The sequence below is a fragment of the Salmo salar genome, chromosome ssa02, assembly GCF_905237065.1.
Source record: "Salmo salar chromosome ssa02, Ssal_v3.1, whole genome shotgun sequence".
NCBI classification, from domain to species: Eukaryota; Metazoa; Chordata; class Actinopteri; order Salmoniformes; family Salmonidae; genus Salmo; species Salmo salar.
In genome coordinates, this window is record NC_059443.1 from 3,260,696 (window position 1) to 3,281,858 (window position 21,163).

Consider the following 21,163-nt stretch of genomic DNA (forward strand, 5'->3'; position numbering starts at 1 on the left):
AGTACTTAAGGCATCATCTAGTGAAGGACCTGTCAGGCAGATAGATAGTACTTAAGGCATCATCTAGTGAAGAACCTGTCAGGCAGATAGATAGTACTTAAGGCATCATCTAGTGAAGGACCTGTCAGGCAGATAGATAGTACTTAAGGCATCATCTAGTGAAGGACCTGTCAGGCAGATAGATAGTACTTAAGGCATCATCTAGTGAAGGACCTGTCAGGCAGATAGATAGTACTTAAGGTTCCATTTACAAAACCAGTGATTAAAGTGATTAAAAGATGGAGTGGCCTGCCCTACTGCCTGTCTGTCCCATCCATGAATTATATCTCAGAACTATTGTAGGGAGGAACAGATGGCCTAGGAGCAGACACATTGTGAGTTCAGACTGGCACCCAATTCCCTACTGTATATAGTGGACTACTTTAGACCAATAGTCAACGAGGCTGAGAGAGGAGAGGAGAGTTTCACTAGCAGCTTCATTTAAGCATCTCTAGAGAGCCTAAATCAAGTCCTTCATTCTACCAGACACTCCAGAGTGGACTAGTCTTATCTATTCAGATTAGTGTTGTCACCATACTACCATACTAGATGTCCCTCTGCTAAAAAGAAAACATGAAGCAGACTCAGATCTAAGCTCCTTTAAAACCTACTTTAGTAAAATACTGTGTGCTATAGCTTGCAAAATGAACAAAACGTGACTCTGGGTGACAAGATAAGGAAGGCTGTTTAATCCAACATTAAGAAGGTTTTCCTCGAGACATTTAGACCGCTTCCTGTTTCGTTTCCTTTACTTCCTAGTATCGCCATACTGGTATCGTGACAACACTAATTCAGGTAGTTATTGCCTTCACACTGACTGAATGGTAGACTTCCTCCCCTGTTCATAATGTCTTTTTCTGTTCATGTGATTATTTTATTCATGTATTGCCTTTATTCAACCTGCTAAGCCAATGGGAAGACATGCTCTTTGACGACCTGAGATAGCTCGGCCTACCAGCTGCCTCCTGTAAAGAAAATAGTTGAACCTCTAGCTGAATTCAATAGGGCCATTGATGTGACAGTGCATTAGTAGGAACGACTTCACATAGTGTTCAGGCGGATTGAGGCAGTGAATGAAATGTCATTTCCAGGTCTGGACTAATAGTAATAGCAGTCATGTAGTTATGGCTTCCAATCATTTCAAATCACCTTGCACTTTGGCTCCCTGGAAGAAAGACAGATATTGGAGGAACTTGGAGAAACAACTCAGAGTGTGATGTCTGCCCTGAAGTAACCCTGCTAACTGGTTTGAAAGACTCTTTTATTTCAAGCAGAACAACAACAAAAAACAGTTCCTATATGGAATGTAACCATGTTGCTGTATGTTTGTTCCATTGCTAACTTTGCTGTAGATATTCCACATTCCTGTAGCTCTACCAGTAGTTGACAGAGGGACACAAACACAGTCGTATTGAATAGGTTACCTGAGTTAGCCCAGACACCTCTCCCTTCTGCAGCGGCTCGGCGATGGAGGGAGTGAACACTTCAGAGCCGTCCAGCGGTCTTCCCTTCAGGAAGTGTTTGCCTGCCTCGAAGATCTCCACCTCAATCATCTTCCCCTTGAACTCTGACCTCTTGGGCACAAGCACCTGACACAGGAAATATGAAATATGGGGGTTAGAGGTCAATGTGTGAAATCCATTGAACATGGAAAAACTGTTGTCAGAGAAGCATGGTGTAAAAATAGGTGATGGATCACCACCCGCTCAGTGTTGTAACAGTACACCTGGACAGTACCGGAGGTTTCTTAAAGTCATGTGGACCACCTGGTGGTGGTGGATGCCAAGGAGACATGGGGCGACAGGTAGCCTAGTGTTTAGAGTGTAGGGGCAGGCAGGTAGCCTAGTGGTTAGAGTGTAGGGACGGCAGGTAGCCTAGTGGTTAGAGTGTAGGGGCAGGCAGGTAGACTAGTGGTTAGAGTGTAGGGGCAGGCAGGTAGTCTAGTGGTTAGAGTGTAGGGACGGCAGGTAGACTAGTGGTTAGAGTGTAGGGACGGCAGGTAGACTAGTGGTTAGAGTGTAGGGGCAGGCAGGTAGCCTAGTGGTTAGAGTGTAGGGGCGGCAGGTAGACTAGTGGTTAGAGTGTAGGGACGGCAGGTAGACTAGTGGTTAGAGTGTAGGGACGGCAGGTAGCCTAGTGGTTAGAGTGTAGGGACGGCAGGTAGCCTAGTGGTTAGAGTGTAGGGACGGCAGGTAGCCTAGTGGTTAGAGTGTAGGGACGGCAGGTAGCCTAGTGGTTAGGAATGTAGGGACGGCAGGTGTTTAGAGAGTTGGACTAGTAAACCGAAAGGTTGCTAGATCGAATCCCCGAGCTGACAAGGTAAAAGTCGTTCTGCACCTGAACAAGGCAGTTAACCCACTGTTCCTAGGCTGTCATTGTAAATTAGAATTTGTTCTTAACTGACTTGCCTAGTTAAATAAAGGTCAAATTAATAAAATGCCAGTACATGCCAGTAAAAGGTTTAGAGTTGTCCTCCAGTCCCAGTCAATGGGAGTACAGTACAGCAGGGGATATATTGTTAAACTACACATTAGTGTGCACAGCTTGCTCCTAGCAGCCCCTGGAGTATGGGAACGGGGCTTAGTGTTCCAGCTCAGAACGCTGTGGCATTCCCAGTATTCCCAAGACAGATATAACCCCCGTTCCTTCAAACACATTCCTCCGCTGCTCCCTGAGATCACACACTTATATATGCAATAGGTCCTATAGAAAAGTTGGATCCAACCTCCACACGATTGGATTAAAGATGCTGTGCAGAGGAGATGAATCTACAGGGGTTTGGGGTTGTAATGGCTTTCATTATGTTGTGGTTGGTTAGTGGTGTTGGTATTAGCCTGGCATTTAAACCCCCTTCAACACCCCCCTCCCCCTTCAACCATCAACAGCGCCCCTGATGAGGGAAGGGTGGCTGTTGATGGGGGAAGGGGTGGCTGTTGATGGGGGGAAGGGTGGCTGTTGATGGTGGAAGGGTGGCTGTTGATGGGGGAAGGGGTGGCTGTTGATGGTGGAAGGGTGGCTGTTGATGGGGGGAAGGGGTGGCTGTTGATGGGGGGAAGGGGTGGCTGTTGATGGGGAAGGGTGGCTGTTGATGGGGGGAAGGGGTGGCTGTTGATGGGGGAAGGGGTGGCTGTTGATGGGGGAAGGGGTGACTGTTGATGGGGGAAGGGTGGCTGTTGATGGGGGAAGGGGTGGCTGTTGATGGGGGAAGGTGTGGCTATTGATGGGGGAAGGGTGACTGTTGATGGGGGAAGGGTGGCTGTTGATGGGGAAGGGTGGCTGTTGATGGGGAAGGGGTGACTGTTGATGGGGGAAGGGGTGGCTGTTGATGGGGGAAGGCGTGGCTGTTGATGGGGGAAGGGTGGCTGTTGATGGGGGAAGGGTGGCTGTTGATGGGGGAAAGGAAGGGGCTGTTGATAAGGGAATGGGGGCTGTTGATGGGGTGAAGGGTGGCTGTTGATGAGGGGGAAGGGTGGCTGTTGATGGGGGAAAGGAGGGGCTGTTGATAAGGGAATGGGGGCTGTTGATGGGGGGAAGGGTGGCTGTTGATGAGGGGGAAGGTGGGTCTATTGATGGGGGAATGGGGGCTGTTGATGGGGGAAGGGAGGGGGCTGTTGATAAGGGAATGGGGGCTGTTGATAAGGGAATGGGTGCTGTTGATGGGGAAAGGAGGAGGTGGGGAAATGAAAGGCAGAAGGCTTGGTGAGGAGATGTCTGAAAGACCCTATTATGTTCTATCAACACTCTACACTATAGAGAATATCTCTGGATCAGACAATTACTTTTTCAATTAACTGGAAAATAAATGTGTTTCCCCCAACGCTGCTGCACCTAATTGTCTTATTCTTTTTGTGTCTCTAAATTAAAATTCTTAAGTGTGACAATTGTTTTTTTCATTCAATTATGTAAAGCGCTCAAGGTCAAACGTTGGCATGTTCTGAGAGAGACAAGCTTTCACATCTCAACTCAACAGAAAGCAGGCGGTTGGTGCTTGACAACTACAACAAGTCTTTAGGAGTTTCCTTTAGAAATAATTGGATACCATGTACATTGTAGAGCCACTCATGACCGAATCCTCATATCTATGTGATTTAGTGTGAGGTACTGTTGGGACCTGTTTCCGGTGGACAGAGTTGTAGTTAACTCCAGCTTACCAGGTAGTACTGCTCTCATGCCCGCTCAAAGGGTGGCTGGACAACAAAAGATCCTTCCTTCCACATGGGTTATGTAAAGGATGTACAGTGTACTCAGAAAGTATTCAGAACCCTTGACTTTGTTGCGTTACAGCCTTGTTCTAAAATGGATAAAATAAAATAAAAATCCTCAGCAATCTACACACAATACCCCATAATGACATCACAATACCCCATAATGACATCACAATACCCCATAATGACGAAGCGAGAACAAATATTCAGACGCTTTGCTATAAGACTCGAGATTGAGCTCAGGTGCATCCTGTTTCCATTGATCATCCTTGAGATGTTTCTACAACTTGATTGGAGTCCATCTGTGGTAAATTAAATTGATTCTTCATGATTTGGAAAGGCACACATCTGTCTATATAGGTCCCAGAGTTGACAGTGCATGTCAGAGCAAAAACCAAGCCATAAGGCTGAAGGAATTGTCCGTAGAGCTCCGAGACAGGATTGTGTCGAGGCACAGATCTGGGGAAGGGTACCAAAACATTTCTGCAGCATTGAAGGCCTCCATCATTCTTAAATGGAAGAAGTTTGGAACCACCAAGACTCTTCCTGGAGCTGGCTGGCCGCCCGGCCAAACAGAACAATCGGGGGAAAAGGGTCTTGGTCAGGGAGGTGACCAAGAACCCGATGGTCACTCTGACAGAGCTCCAGAGTTCCTCTGTGGAGATGGGATAACCTTCCAGAAGGACAATCTTCTCTGCAGCTCTCCACCAATCAGGCCTTTATGGTAGAGTGGCCAGATGGAAGCCACTCCTCAGTAAAAGGCACATGACAGCCCGCTTGGAGTTTGCCAAAAGGTTCCTAAAGACTCTCAGACCGTCAGAAACAAGATTCTCTGGTCTGATGAAACCAAGATTGAAATCTTTGGCCTGAATGCCAAGCTTCCCGTCTGGAGGAAACCTGGCACCATCCCTACGGTGAAGCATGGTGGTGGCAGCATCATGCAAATACAATACATCAATACATCATGCTAAGCACACAGCCAAGACAATGCATTAGTGGCTTTGGGACAAGTCTCTGAAAGTCCTTGAGTGGCCCAGCCAGATTCCGGACTTGAATCTGATCTAACATATCTGGAGAGACCGGAAAATAGCTGTGCAGCGACGCTTCCAATCCAACCTGACAGAGCTTGAGAGGATCTGCAGAGAAGAATGAGTGAAACTCCTGAAAAACTGGTGTGCCAAGCTTGTAGCGTCATACCCAAGACTGTGGAAAAAGTGGAAAAAGTCTAGGGGTCTGAATACTTTCCCAATGCACCTTATGTCTTAGTGTGTTTTCTGCATCAGTCTTCTACCAGATTAGGCCAGGTGAGACTATATGATAGGGCTGGTGACCAGGTGAGACTATATGATAGGGCTGGTGACCAGGTGAGTCTATATGATAGGGCTGGTGACCAGGTGAGTCTATATGATAGGGCTGGTGACCAGGTGAGTCTATATGATAGGGCTGGTGACCAGGTGAGTCTATATGATAGGGCTGGTGACCAGGTGAGTCTATATGATAGGGCTGGTGACCAGGTGAGTCTATATGATAGGGCTGGTGACCAGGTGAGTCTATATGATAGGACTGGTGACCAGGTGAGACTATATGATAGGGCTGGTGACCAGGTGAGTCTATATGATAGGGCTGGTGACCAGGTGAGTCTATATGATAGGGCTGGTGACCAGGTGAGTCTATATGATAGGGCTGGTGACCAGGTGAGTCTATATGATAGGACTGGTGACCAGGTGAGACTATATGATAGGGCTGGTGACCAGGTGAGTCTATATGATAGGGCTGGTGACCAGGTGAGTCTATATGATAGGGCTGGTGACCAGGTGAGTCTATATGATAGGGCTGGTGACCAGGTGAGTCTATATGATAGGAGTGGACAGAGGGGATGGTGCGTGTGGACTGGGTGGTCGAAGGCAGCCCTTTACCAGTTGATTAAATGATGAAAAAGCTTGTTAAGGCCTGACACGAGGATCCAGTCTATTCAAACACACCAGAACACAATCTCACATAGAGACACACTCTGTGTCAGCATAAGGTGATGACTAAAGTGTCTTATTGGGATAGAGACAGTGGCTAACAGGGGAAAACAGTGCTCTGCTATGGAAGATGAAACAGTAGCCTATAACACGTTAGATGAGCAGCAGAGGGAGGAGAGATGTCTCTCTGTCGTTTGGGTCTGGTAACAGAGCGATCAACGTTAGATCACTGTGTCTGGCCCCCCTGATCTGCAGAGGGCTGAGTGTTCAGAGTAGCTGGCCATGTCTCCTTTCTTTTAGGGATCACAGCACATGTCCCCCCCACACACAGCCACACAGAGGCACACACTCCTCTCTCTCTCTCTACACTCTCTCCTTTACCATTAAAGAAACAGGTATGGCAAGACACTTCCGACAGCTTAATAATTCCCTGCAGCTCTTTGTACACCACCCTTCTCCCCCTCCTCCCTCCCTCCCTCCCTCCCTCCCTCCCTCCCTCCCTCCCTCCCTCCCTCATCCCCCCACCTCTTTCTCCCCCCCCCTCTCTTCCTCCCACCCCTCTCTCCTTTACTCTCCACTCCCCTCTCTCTAACACTCTCCCCCTCTCCTGTGCAGCTGAATAGCAGGAGAGCAGCAGGAGAGAGGATTCATCCGTCACAATGCCCAGAGACTCTTAACAGAGACATAATGAGAATATTCCGGATACCATCCTCAACTCACAGGGCTATTCAGCAGGGGTCACCCAGCCAAGGAGAGGAGACTGTCTGTCTCCCTCTCTATCCAATCCTTATTCTAAGTCCTCCAATTTAGCCTGTAGGAGTGAAAACAGTGAAAGGAGAGTGAAGGAGAGTGACGGGAGAGTGACTGGAGAGTGAGGGGAGAGTGAGGGGGGAGTGAGAGGAGAGTGACGGGAGAGTGAAGGGAGAGTGACGGGAGAGTGAGAGGAGAGTGAGAGGAGTGTGAGGGGAGAGTGACGGGAGAGTGAGAGGAGAGTGAAGGGAGAGTGACGGGAGAGTGAGAGGAGAGTGAAGGGAGGGTGAAGGGAGAGTGAGAGGAGAGTGAGAGGAGAGTGAAGGGAGGGTGAAGGGAGAGTGAAGGGAGAGTGAAGGGAGAGTGAAGGGAGAGTGAAAGACAGGAATGGCAGATCTTCTGTGGTGGGTGGCAGGCAGGCTGTCTTTATGATGCCCGCCAGGGAAGGAGAGGTGGCTAGGGTTCAGGTCAGGGTCAGACAAGCACAGATCACTTTGCTGCACAGGCCACAGGCAAAGGGACACATCTAATACCTCAGCTCCAGACTCCACTAGCTCTGAGACATATGTACACTCACCGTTCGCAAAAATGGATCACTCCTACAAGTCAAGTGGCCGTGGCGTGCTATATAAAGCAGGCAGACAGGCATCAAGGCATTCAGTTACTGTTAGATTGAACGTTAGAATGGGCAGAACCAGTGACCTAAGCGACTTTGAGCGCGGTATGATCGTGGGTGCCAGGCGAGTCGGATCCAGTGTCTCAGAAATGGAAGCATTCCTGGGCTTTTCACACACGACAATGTCTAGAGTTTACAGAGAACGGAGAGACAAACACAAAACATCCAATCAGCTGCAGTTCTGTAAAACAGCTCGTTGATGAGAGAGGTGGAAGGAGAAGGCTAAGAACCGTGCAAGCTAACAGACGGGCCACAAACAGACAAATAACAGCACAGTACAACAGTGGTCGAATTTTGTCACGGAGGGGCGACTATTGCAGTTACCACACTGGGTTCCACTCCTATCAGCTAAAAACAAGAAGTGTCTCCAGTGGGCTGGCCATCACCAACACTGGACAACTGAGGAGAGGAAAAACATCGCCTGGTCTTACGAATCCCGCTTCTTATTGCGTCATGCTGATGGCAGAGTTGGGATTCCCCGAAGAATGTAGGCTGTTCTGGAGGCAAAGGGGGAGTCCAACCCGGTACTAGATGGGTGTACCTAATAAACTGTCCGGTGAGTGTATATTCCCCTGAACCACAGTCTGTAGAATATACAAGGACAGGAGGAGTGGTGGTGGTACCTTTTAACAGCCTCAGAAAACAACAAGAGACCGAGACAGACAGAGACGGAGACGGAGAGAGAGAGAGAGAGAGAGAGACAGAGAAAGAGAGAGCGACAGAGAGACAGAGAAAGAGAGAGACAGAGAGAAAGAGAGAGACAGAGAGACAGAGAAAGAGAAAGAGAAAGAGAGACAGACAGAGAAAAAGAGAGAGAGACAGACAGACACAGAGAGCGAGAGACAGCGAAAGAGAGAGACAGAGAGAAAGCGAGAGAGCGGGATAGAGAGAGAGGAATAGAGAGAGAAAGAGAGAGACAGAGAATGCGGGAGAGCGGGATAGAGAGAGAGGAATAGAGAAAGAGAGACACAGAGAGAAATAGAGAGAGAGAAAGAGAGACAGACACACACAGAGAGAAAGAGAGAGAGAGAAAGAGACAGAGAGAGAGCGGGATGCTGTGATGTGGTGTCAGGGATGGGGCTGTAAGCGTTGGCTCATGGTTTTATGGTGTAATGGTTGAATATGAATCCATCCATTCACACAGTGTGTTACAGAAAGATGTGTTTCCAGCTGCCTCGGAGAGAAGCAGAGTAAAACAGCACTTCTAGAGACCGGTCACTGTGTACTCAGCCCTCTAGACAGCCCCTGATTTAGGATGGGCATGCCAAAAAAAATCCCTTTGGAGGGGTGGGTGGGTTTGGAAAACCCTTTGACTAAGATCAAACTACCAACATTCTACCTGGAGCTACAGAAACTAGATGACAGTTGTAACTACATTTATAGCCCAGAGACAAGACCAGCTGGGAGAACAAGTATCACTGCTCTCTTCCCGTCCCTTTTTAAAAATGCACAACTTCAAACATGGTTTTGATGATTGTTAACACAGGAGTAAATTGATTTATTTGAAGGGATGTTTGAAAGTTATTTTTTTTACAGGGAGGGAGGGAAGCTTTGAAGCCATGTGCAGCAGTGTGCTGTGGGATTTTCAGCTGGAATGTGGCTAAAGGCTGGAAGGATGAAGGCTGGAAGGATGAAGGCTGGACTGAATGTTTGCACATTATAAGCAGGAGATTAGTCTTATTATCAGTTGCCAAAACGGAGGACTGGAGGGTGATTGATTACAAGCTAAGCTAACCTGGGGTAACCACCTGCATTACAAGCTAAGCTAACCTGGGGTAACCACCTGCATTACAAGCTAAGCTAACCTGGGGTAACCACCTACATTACAAGCTAAGCTAACCTGGGGTAACCACCTGCATTACAAGCTAAGCTAACCTGGGGTAACCACCTACATTACAAGCTAAGCTAAACTGGGGTAACCACCTGCATTACAAGCTGAGCTAACCTGGGGTAACCACCTGCATTACAAGCTAAGCTAACCTGAGGTAACCACCTGCATTACAAGCTAAGCTAACCAAGGGTAACCACCTGCATTACAAGCTAAGTTAACCAAGGGTAACCACCTGCATTACAAGCTAAGCTAACCTGGGGTAACCACCTGCATTACAAGCTAAGCTAACCTGATGTAACCACCTGCATTACAAGCTAAGCTAACCTGGGGTAACCACCTGCATTACAAGCTAAGCTAACCTGATGTAACCACCTGCATTACAAGCTAAGCTAACCTGGGGTAACCACCTGCATTACAAGCTAAGCTAACCAAGGGTAACCACCTGCATTATAAGCTAAGCTAACCTGGGATAACCACCTGCATTACAAGCTAAGCTAACCTGGGGTAACCACCTGCATTACAAGCTAAGCTAACCTGGGGTAACCACCTGCATTACAAGCTAAGCTAACCTGGGGTAACCACCTGCATTACAAGCTAAGCTAACCTGGGGTAACCACCTGCATTACAAGCTAAGCTAACCTGGGGTAACCACCTACATTACAAGCTAAGCTAACCTGGGGTAACCACCTGCATTACAAGCTAAGCTAACCTGGGGTAACCACCTACATTACAAGCTAAGCTAAACTGGGGTAACCACCTGCATTACAAGCTGAGCTAACCTGGGGTAACCACCTGCATTACAAGCTAAGCTAACCTGAGGTAACCACCTGCATTACAAGCTAAGCTAACCAAGGGTAACCACCTGCATTACAAGCTAAGCTAACCAAGGGTAACCACCTGCATTACAAGCTAAGCTAACCTGGGGTAACCACCTGCATTACAAGCTAAGCTAACCTGATGTAACCACCTGCATTACAAGCTAAGCTAACCTGGGGTAACCACCTGCATTACAAGCTAAGCTAACCTGATGTAACCACCTGCATTACAAGCTAAGCTAACCTGGGGTAACCACCTGCATTACAAGCTAAGCTAACCAAGGGTAACCACCTGCATTATAAGCTAAGCTAACCTGGGATAACCACCTGCATTACAAGCTAAGCTAACCTGGGGTAACCACCTGCATTACAAGCTAAGCTAACCTGATGTAACCACCTGCATTACAAGCTAAGCTAACCAAGGGTAACCACCTGCATTACAAGCTAAGCTAACCAAGGGTAACCACCTGCATTACAAGCTAAGCTAACCTGGGGTAACCACCTGCATTACAAGCTAAGCTAACCTGATGTAACCACCTGCATTACAAGCTAAGCTAACCTGGGGTAACCACCTGCATTACAAGCTAAGCTAACCTGATGTAACCACCTGCATTACAAGCTAAGCTAACCTGGGGTAACCACCTGCATTACAAGCTAAGCTAACCTGGGGTAACCACCTGCATTACAAGCTAAGCTAACCTGGGGTAACCACCTACATTACAAGCTAAGCTAACCTGGGGTAACCACCTGCATTACAAGCTAAGCTAACCTGGGGTAACCACCTACATTACAAGCTAAGCTAACCTGATGTAACCACCTGCATTACAAGCTAAGCTAACCTGGGGTAACCACCTGCATTACAAGCTAAGCTAACCTGGGGTAACCCCCTGCATTACAAGCTAAGCTAACCTGGGATAACCACCTGCATTACAAGCTAAGCTAACCTGGGGTAACCACCTGCATTACAAGCTAAGCTAACCTGGGGTAACCACCTACATTACAAGCTAACCACACACAGACTAATCTACTACCTGCATTACAATCTAACCCCACACAGACTAATCTAACCTGGGGTAACCACCTACATTACAAGCTAAGCTAACCTGGGGTAACCACCTGCATTACAAGCTAAGCTAACCTGGGGTAACCACCTGCATTACAAGCTAAGCTAACCTGGGGTAACCCCCTGCATTACAAGCTAAGCTAACCTGGGGTAACCACCTGCATTACAAGCTAACCTGTGGTAGCCACCTGTATAAAAGCCAACGTGTTATTCCGGTTGGTAATTTCTCTGTGATAAGAGCATAAAGAGGACGGACAGTCAAACCAAATGTTTCCATGGTGATGTCGTGTATAACAGTACAGACAGTTAAACCTATTGTTTCCATGGTGATGTCGTGTATAACAGTACAGACAGTCAAACCTAATGTTTCCATGGTGATGTCGTGGTATAACAGTACAGACAGTTAAACCTATTGTTTCCATGGTGATGTCGTGTATAACAGTACAGACAGTCAAACCTAATGTTTCCATGGTGATGTCGTGTATAACAGTACAGACAGTTAAACCTATTGTTTCCATGGTGATGTCGTGTATAACAGTACAGACAGTCAAACCTAATGTTTCCATGGTGATGTCGTGTATAACAGTACAGACAGTCAAACCTAATGTTTCCATGGTGATGTCGTGTATAACAGTACAGACAGTCAAACCTAATGTTTCCATGGTGATGTCGTGTATAACAGTACAGACAGTTAAACCTATTGTTTCCATGGTGATGTCGTGTATAACAGTACAGACAGTCAAACCTAATGTTTCCATGGTGATGTCGTGTATAACAGTACAGACAGTTAAACCTATTGTTTCCATGGTGATGTCGTGTATAACAGTACAGACAGTCAAACCTAATGTTTCCATGGTGATGTCGTGTATAACAGTACAGACAGTCAAACCTAATGTTTCCATGGTGATGTCGTGTATAACAGTACAGACAGTCAAACCTAATGTTTCCATGGTGATGTCGTGTATAACAGTACAGACAGTTAAACCTATTGTTTCCATGGTGATGTCGTGTATAACAGTACAGACAGTCAAACCTAATGTTTCCATGGTGATGTCGTGTATAACAGTACAGACAGTCAAACCTAATGTTTCCATGGTGATGTCGTGTATAACAGTACAGACAGTCAAACCTAATGTTTCCATGGTGATGTCGTGTATAACAGTACAGACAGTCAAACCTAATGTTTCCATGGTGATGTCGTGTATAACAGTACAGACATTCAAACCTAATGTTTCCATGGTGATGTCGTGTATAACAGTACAGACAGTCAAACCTATTGTTTCCATGGTGATGTCATGTATAACAGTACAGACAGTTAAACCTATTGTTTCCATGGTGATGTTGTGTATAAGCAGACTTCTATAAACTACATCTATATAAACCTTCTAATGTGATCTGTTCTGGTCTTCAACTGTAGTGAAATGCCTGTCTGGGGTGTAGCAGGGGGAGTTGAAGGAAACACTGTGTCTTACCTGCTCATAATATTTGTTGTGAGCCACATAGTACTGGGCGTCAAAGGACTCCTCAGTCACAAGCACCTGCTGGGTCTCCCCAATCTGAAAGACAAGAAAGACTGGCACTTTTAACACAACATTATTTTATCCACAGTTGATACAAAGCTCATGTTATACATGATAAGGAGAGAGAACAAACGCAGAGTGAGACTACAGTATTTCAACTGGACTCAGACCAGGACTATCTCAACTGGAACATGACTGGACTCAGACCAGGACTGTCTCAACTGGAACATGACTGGACTCAGACCAGGACTGTCTCAACTGGAACATGACTGGACTCAGACCAGGACTGTCTCAACTGGAACATGACTGGACTCAGACCAGGACTGTCTCAACTGGAACATGACTGGACTCAGACCAGGACTGTCTCAACTGGAACATGACTGGACTCAGACCAGGACTGTCTCAACTGGAACATGACTGGACTCAGACCAGGACTGTCTCAACTGGAACATGACTGGACTCAGACCAGGACTGTCTCAACTGGAACATGACTGGACTCAGACCAGGACTATCTCAACTGGAACATGACTAGGGTGCCATCTGAGATCAAGGCTGTTTAATGTCTGAATAGGGTGCCATCTGAGATCAAGGCTGTTTAATGTCTGAATAGGGTGCCATCTGAGATCAAGGCTGTTTAATGTCTGAATAGGGTGCCATCTGAGATCAAGGCTGTTTAATGTCTGAATAGGGTGCCATCTGAGCCCAATGCTGTTTAATGTCTGAATAGGGTGCCATCTGAGATCAAGGCTGTTTAATGTCTGAATAGGGTGCCATCTGAGCCCAAGGCTGTTTAATGTCTGAATAGGGTGCCATCTGAGATCAAGGCTGTTTAATGTCTGAATAGGGTGCCATCTGAGATCAAGGCTGTTTAATGTCTGAATAGGGTGCCATCTGAGCCCAAGGCTGTTTAATGTCTAGCGATCACAGCATAAATACATCTCTTTTATTAGCCCGTAAAAAAGGTGCTATTTTAACGAAACCTCACAAACGAAGTTCTGAAATTGGATGTTTTTTAATGTCTCTCTCTCTCTCTCTGTCTCTTCACACCCACAGAAAGAGAATATGTTCCCATCATGAAGATGTGCTAATTAGATGACATAGAAAGAGAGAGGACTAGCTACAACAGGCAGAAACCAACGTGTCCAGGGCTGTCACCAACCCAACACACATACACTACCAATCATTCTGCCAAAGACACACAGATCAAACAAGGAACAAATCCTCAAAGAGAATAGAGGACGTTATCTCATGTCAGTTTGTTTTAATAGTATCTGTTAGTGTAGTAAATGAAATGAAAAAAGAATCCATGATGTGGCTTCTATAGTTAATATCATCTGTGATGAACCAATTAAGGAATGTAGAGTTCCTGATAGCGAGCTAATTGCTTCGAAACTGGTTGCCATGGAGACCGGGGATGTTGAAGGAAGGAGAATCGTCAAATTTTCTACAGAATGTTGGTGTTAAATCACACGGGCACACACACGGGCACACACACACACACACACGGGCACACACACACACACACACACACACACGGGCACACACACACACACACACACACACACACACACACACACACACACACACACACACACACACACACACACACACACACACACACACACACACACACACACACACACACACACACGAGAGAGGCCTGCACTCGTCCTATTAAGTCTCAGACAGACTTCCAATATGCATGTCCATTGTCTATAAGGGCCTCCGTGCTTCTGTCTTCCAAAGGAAAAATACCTAATGCTTAGATAGAAAGAGAGAGAGAGAAAGAGAGCGAGAGCGAGAGAGAGAGAGAGAGAGAGAGAGAGAGAGAGAGAGCTCTTTATCATATCTTAATTGCTTTCACTTTATTTCCAGAAGTGGTTTGGGGAGCAGCTGTCCTTTTGAGAGAGCAGACTAAAAGATGCCCCGTGAAAGCTGCTTGTTGTTTTGGTCTCCCCCCCCTCCTTACCCCTCCCCTTACCCCTCCACTCCTCCCTACTCTCCCCCCTTCCCATCCCCCTCTCCTCAACCACCTCCTTACAATCTCCCCCCCCCTCCCCAATAGGGGCTGGCAAAAAGAGAGACCGATGAAAAGGCAAGTTGAAAAGGAGGCGATAGAGAAGAGGAGGAGATAGAGGAGAGGAGCCGAAGAGGAGAAGAGAGGAGGCGAAGAAGAAGAGAATAGGAGAAAATAATAGGAGAAGAATAGAGGAGAAGAAGAAGAGAATAGGAGAAGAAGAGAGGAGGAGAAGAAGAGAGGAGGAGAAGAAGAGAATAGGAGAAGAAGAGAATTGGAGAAGAAGAAGAGAATAGGAGAAGAAGAGAGGAGGAGAAGAAGAGAATAGGAGAAGAAGAGAATAGGAGAAGAAGAGAATAGGAGGAGAGAATAGGAGAAGAAGAAGAGGAGGAAAAGGAGAAGAGAGGAGGCTCGATGACAGGCAGGAGCTCCTCTCATCGTCACTCCCCTGGTTGTGTGTGTGTCTCTCCCCTGGTTTCAAGGCTCATTAAAACACACAGCCTGCTCCTCCTCCTCCTGTCACCCTGCCCAGAATGCCAAGCAACACAAAGGGGAACATGGAAAAGGCTGTCCGTGCCAACGTTAAAAGTCTGTCTGACATTACAGGGAGAGTATTGGACAGAGAGAGACTGCATGAGGAACACCAACAGACAACTGATGGCCAATACAACACTAATACATTTATACACCCAACATCTATACACCCACTATACCTGAAGGACCAGAGCACCACATCTATACACCCACTATACCTGAAGGACCAGAGCATCTATACACCCACTATACCTGAAGGACCAGAGCATCTATACACCCACTATACCTGAAGGACCAGAGCATCTATACACCCACTATACCTGAAGGACCAGAGCACCACATCTATACACCCACTATACCTGAAGGACCAGAGCATCTATACACCCACTATACCTGAAGGACCAGAGCATCTATACACCCACTATACCTGAAGGACCAGAGCATCTATACACCAACTATACCTGAAGGACCAGAGCACCACATTTATACACCCACTATACCTGAAGGACCAGAGCATCTATACACCCACTATACCTGAAGGACCAGAGCATCTATACACCCACTATACCTGAAGGACCAGAGCACCACATTTATACACCCACTATACCTGAAGGACCAGAGCATCTATACACCAACTATACCTGAAGGACCAGAGCATCTATACACCCACTATACCTGAAGGACCAGAGCACCACATCTATACACCCACTATACCTGAAGGACCAGAGCATCTATACACCAACTATACCTGAAGGACCAGAGCATCTATACACCCACTATACCTGAAGGACCAGAGCACCACATCTATACACCCACTATACCTGAAGGACCAGAGCATCTATACACCCACTATACCTGAAGGACCAGAGCATCTATACACCCACTATACCTGAAGGACCAGAGCATCTATACACCCACTATACCTGAAGGACCAGAGCACCACATCTATACACCCACTATACCTGAAGGACCAGAGCATCTATACACCCACTATACCTGAAGGACCAGAGCATCTATACACCCACTATACCTGAAGGACCAGAGCACCACATCTATACACCCACTATACCTGAAGGACCAGAGCATCTATACACCCACTATACCTGAAGGACCAGAGCATCTATACACCCACTATACCTGAAGGACCAGAGCATCTATACACCCACTATACCTGAAGGACCAGAGCACCACATCTATACACCCACTATACCTGAAGGACCAGAGCATCTATACACCCACTATACCTGAAGGACCAGAGCATCTATACACCCACTATACCTGAAGGACCAGAGCATCTATACACCCACTATACCTGAAGGACCAGAGCATCTATACACCCACTATACCTGAAGGACCAGAGCACCACATCTATACACCCACTATACCTGAAGGACCAGAGCATCTATACACCCACTATACCTGAAGGACCAGAGCATCTATACACCCACTATACCTGAAGGACCAGAGCATCTATACACCCACTATACCTGAAGGACCAGAGCACCACATCTATACACCCACTATACCTGAAGGACCAGAGCATCTATACACCCACTATACCTGAAGGACCAGAGCATCTATACACCCACTATACCTGAAGGACCAGAGCATCTATACACCCACTATACCTGAAGGACCAGAGCACCACATCTATACACCCACTATACCTGAAGGACCAGAGCATCTATACACCCACTATACCTGAAGGACCAGAGCATCTATACACCCACTATACCTGAAGGACCAGAGCATCTATACACCCACTATACCTGAAGGACCAGAGCATCTATACACCCACTATACCTGAAGGACCAGAGCATCTATACACCCACTATACCTGAAGGACCAGAGCATCTATACACCCACTATACCTGAAGGACCAGAGCATCTATACACCCACTATACCTGAAGGACCAGAGCATCTATAAACCCACTATACCTGAAGGACCAGAGCATTTATACACCCACTATACCTGAAGGACCAGAGCATCTATACACCCACTATACCTGAAGGACCAGAGCATCTATACACCCACTATACCTGAAGGACCAGAGCATCTATACACCCACTATACCTGAAGGACCAGAGCATCTATAAACCCACTATACCTGAAGGACCAGAGCATCTATAAACCCACTATACCTGAAGGACCAGAGCATTTATACACCCACTATACCTGAAGGACCAGAGCATCTATACACCCACTATACCTGAAGGACCAGAGCATCTATACACCCACTATACCTGAAGGACCAGAGCACCATATTTATACAGACCCAACCTTTCTAGGGACATACATACCATTACAGACACAACTCCTTACTACAGGTAAACAACATGTATTCAGAGCAGCAGCAGAGTAAAGCTCCTTACTACAGGTAAACAACATGTATTCAGACTGCAGAGTAAAGCTCCTTACTACAGGTAAACAACATGTATTCAGAGCAGCAGAGTAAAGCTCCTTACTACAGGTAAACAACATGTATTCAGAGCAGCAGAGTAAAGCTCCTTACTACAGGTAAACAACATGTATTCAGAGCAACAGCAGAGTAAAGCTCCTTACTACAGGTAAACAACATGTATTCAGAGCAGCAGAGTAAAGCTCCTTACTACAGGTAAACACCATGTATTCAGAGCAGCAGAGTAAAGCTCCTTTGTACAGGTAAACACCATGTATTCAGAGCAGCAGCAGAGTAAAGCTCCTTACTACAGGTAAACACCATGTATTCAGAGCAGCAGAGTAAAGCTCCTTACTACAGGTAAACAACATGTATTCAGACTGCAGAGTAAAGCTCCTTACTACAGGTAAACAACATGTATTCAGAGCAGCAGAGTAAAGCTCCTTACTACAGGTAAACACCATGTATTCAGACTGCAGAGTAAAGCTCCTTACTACAGGTAAACAACATGTATTCAGAGCAGCAGAGTAAAGCTCCTTACTACAGGTAAACACCATGTATTCAGACTGCAGAGTAAAGCTCCTTACTACAGGTAAACAACATGTATTCAGAGCAGCAGAGTAAAGCTCCTTACTACAGGTAAACAACATGTATTCAGAGCAGCAGAGTAAAGCTCCTTACTACAGGTAAACAACATGTATTCAGACTGCAGAGTAAAGCTCCTTACTACAGGTAAACAACATGTATTCAGAGCAGCAGCAGAGTAAAGCTCCTTACTACAGGTAAACACCATGTATTCAGAGCAGCAGAGTAAAGCTCCTTACTACAGGTAAACAACATGTATTCAGACTGCAGAGTAAAGCTCCTTACTACAGGTAAACAACATGTATTCAGAGCAGCAGAGTAAAGCTCCTTACTACAGGTAAACACCATGTATTCAGACTGCAGAGTAAAGCTCCTTACTACAGGTAAACACCATGTATTCAGAGCAGCAGAGTAAAGCTCCTTACTACAGGTAAACAACATGTATTCAGACTGCAGAGTAAAGCTCCTTACTACAGGTAAACAACATGTATTCAGAGCAGCAGAGTAAAGCTCCTTACTACAGGTAAACAACATGTATTCAGAGCAGCAGAGTAAAGCTCCTTACTACAGGTAAACACCATGTATTCAGAGCAGCAGAGTAAAGCTCCTTACTACAGGTAAACACCATGTATTCAGACTGCAGAGTAAAGCTCCTTACTACAGGTAAACAACATGTATTCAGAGCAGCAGAGTAAAGCTCCTTACTACAGGTAAAGACCATGTATTCAGACTGCAGAGTAAAGCTCCTTACTACAGGTAAACACCATGTATTCAGACTGCAGAGTAAAGCTCCTTACTACAGGTAAACAACATGTATTCAGACTGCAGAGTAAAGCTCCTTACTACAGGTAAACACCATGTATTCAGACTGCAGAGTAAAGCTCCTTACTACAGGTAAACAACATGTATTCAGACTGCAGAGTAAAGCTCCTTACTACAGGTAAACAACATGTATTCAGAGCAGCAGAGTAAAGCTCCTTACTACAGGTAAACAACATGTATTCAGAGCAACAGCAGAGTAAAGCTCCTTACTACAGGTAAACAACATGTATTCAGAGCAGCAGAGTAAAGCTCCTTACTACAGGTAAACACCATGTATTCAGAGCAGCAGAGTAAAGCTCCTTTGTACAGGTAAACACCATGTATTCAGAGCAGCAGCAGAGTAAAGCTCCTTACTACAGGTAAACAACATGTATTCAGAGCAGCAGAGTAAAGCTCCTTACTACAGGTAAACAACATGTATTCAGACTGCAGAGTAAAGCTCCTTACTACAGGTAAACAACATGTATTCAGAGCAGCAGAGTAAAGCTCCTTACTACAGGTAAACACCATGTATTCAGACTGCAGAGTAAAGCTCCTTACTACAGGTAAACAACATGTATTCAGAGCAGCAGAGTAAAGCTCCTTACTACAGGTAAACACCATGTATTCAGACTGCAGAGTAAAGCTCCTTACTACAGGTAAACAACATGTATTCAGAGCAGCAGAGTAAAGCTCCTTACTACAGGTAAACAACATGTATTCAGAGCAGCAGAGTAAAGCTCCTTACTACAGGTAAACAACATGTATTCAGACTGCAGAGTAAAGCTCCTTACTACAGGTAAACAACATGTATTCAGAGCAGCAGCAGAGTAAAGCTCCTTACTACAGGTAAACACCATGTATTCAGAGCAGCAGAGTAAAGCTCCTTACTACAGGTAAACAACATGTATTCAGACTGCAGAGTAAAGCTCCTTACTACAGGTAAACAACATGTATTCAGAGCAGCAGAGTAAAGCTCCTTACTACAGGTAAACACCATGTATTCAGACTGCAGAGTAAAGCTCCTTACTACAGGTAAACACCATGTATTCAGAGCAGCAGAGTAAAGCTCCTTACTACAGGTAAACAACATGTATTCAGACTGCAGAGTAAAGCTCCTTACTACAGGTAAACAACATGTATTCAGAGCAGCAGAGTAAAGCTCCTTACTACAGGTAAACAACATGTATTCAGAGCAGCAGAGTAAAGCTCCTTACTACAGGTAAACACCATGTATTCAGAGCAGCAGAGTAAAGCTCCTTACTACAGGTAAACACCATGTATTCAGACTGCAGAGTAAAGCTCCTTACTACAGGTAAACAACATGTATTCAGAGCAGCAGAGTAAAGCTCCTTACTACAGGTAAACACCATGTATTCAGAGCAGCAGCAGAGTAAAGCTCCTTACTACAGGTAAACACCATGTATTCAGAGCAGCAGAGTAAAGCTCCTTACTACAGGTAAACAACATGTATTCAGACTGCAGAGTAAAGCTCCTTACTACAGGTAAACAACATGTATTCAGACTGCAGAGTAAAGCTCCTTACTACAGGTAAACACCATGTATTCAGACTGCAGAGTAAAGCTCCTTACTACAGGTAAACACCATGTATTCAGAGGAGCAGAGTAAAGCTCCTTACTACAGGTAAACAACATGTATTCAGAGCAGCAGAGTAAAGCTCCTTACTACAGGTAAACAACATGTATTCAGACTGCAGAGTAAAGCTCCTTACTACAGGTAAACAACATGTATTCAGAGCAGCAGAGTAAAGCTCCTTACTACAGGTAAACACCATGTATTCAGAGCAGCAGAGTAAAGCTCCTTACTACAGGTAAACAACATGTATTCAGAGCAGCAGAGTAAAGCTCCTTACTACAGGTAAACAACATGTATTCAGACTGCAGAGTAAAGCTCCTTACTACAGGTAAACAACATGTATTCAGAGCAGCAGAGTAAAGCT

The 21,163-nt window shown here is 45.9% G+C and overlaps 1 protein-coding gene across 1 annotated transcript in view; it reads right to left on the reverse strand.

The window, feature by feature from the left end:
- The window catches only part of LOC106597444 (threonylcarbamoyladenosine tRNA methylthiotransferase-like), a 797,175-nt gene that overhangs the window by 30,366 nt on the left and 745,646 nt on the right, over positions 1 to 21,163 (reverse strand). The window contains 2 exon segments of the mRNA XM_045696608.1: positions 1,464 to 1,628; positions 12,819 to 12,902. Coding sequence (XP_045552564.1) covers positions 1,464 to 1,628; positions 12,819 to 12,902 — 249 coding nt within the window.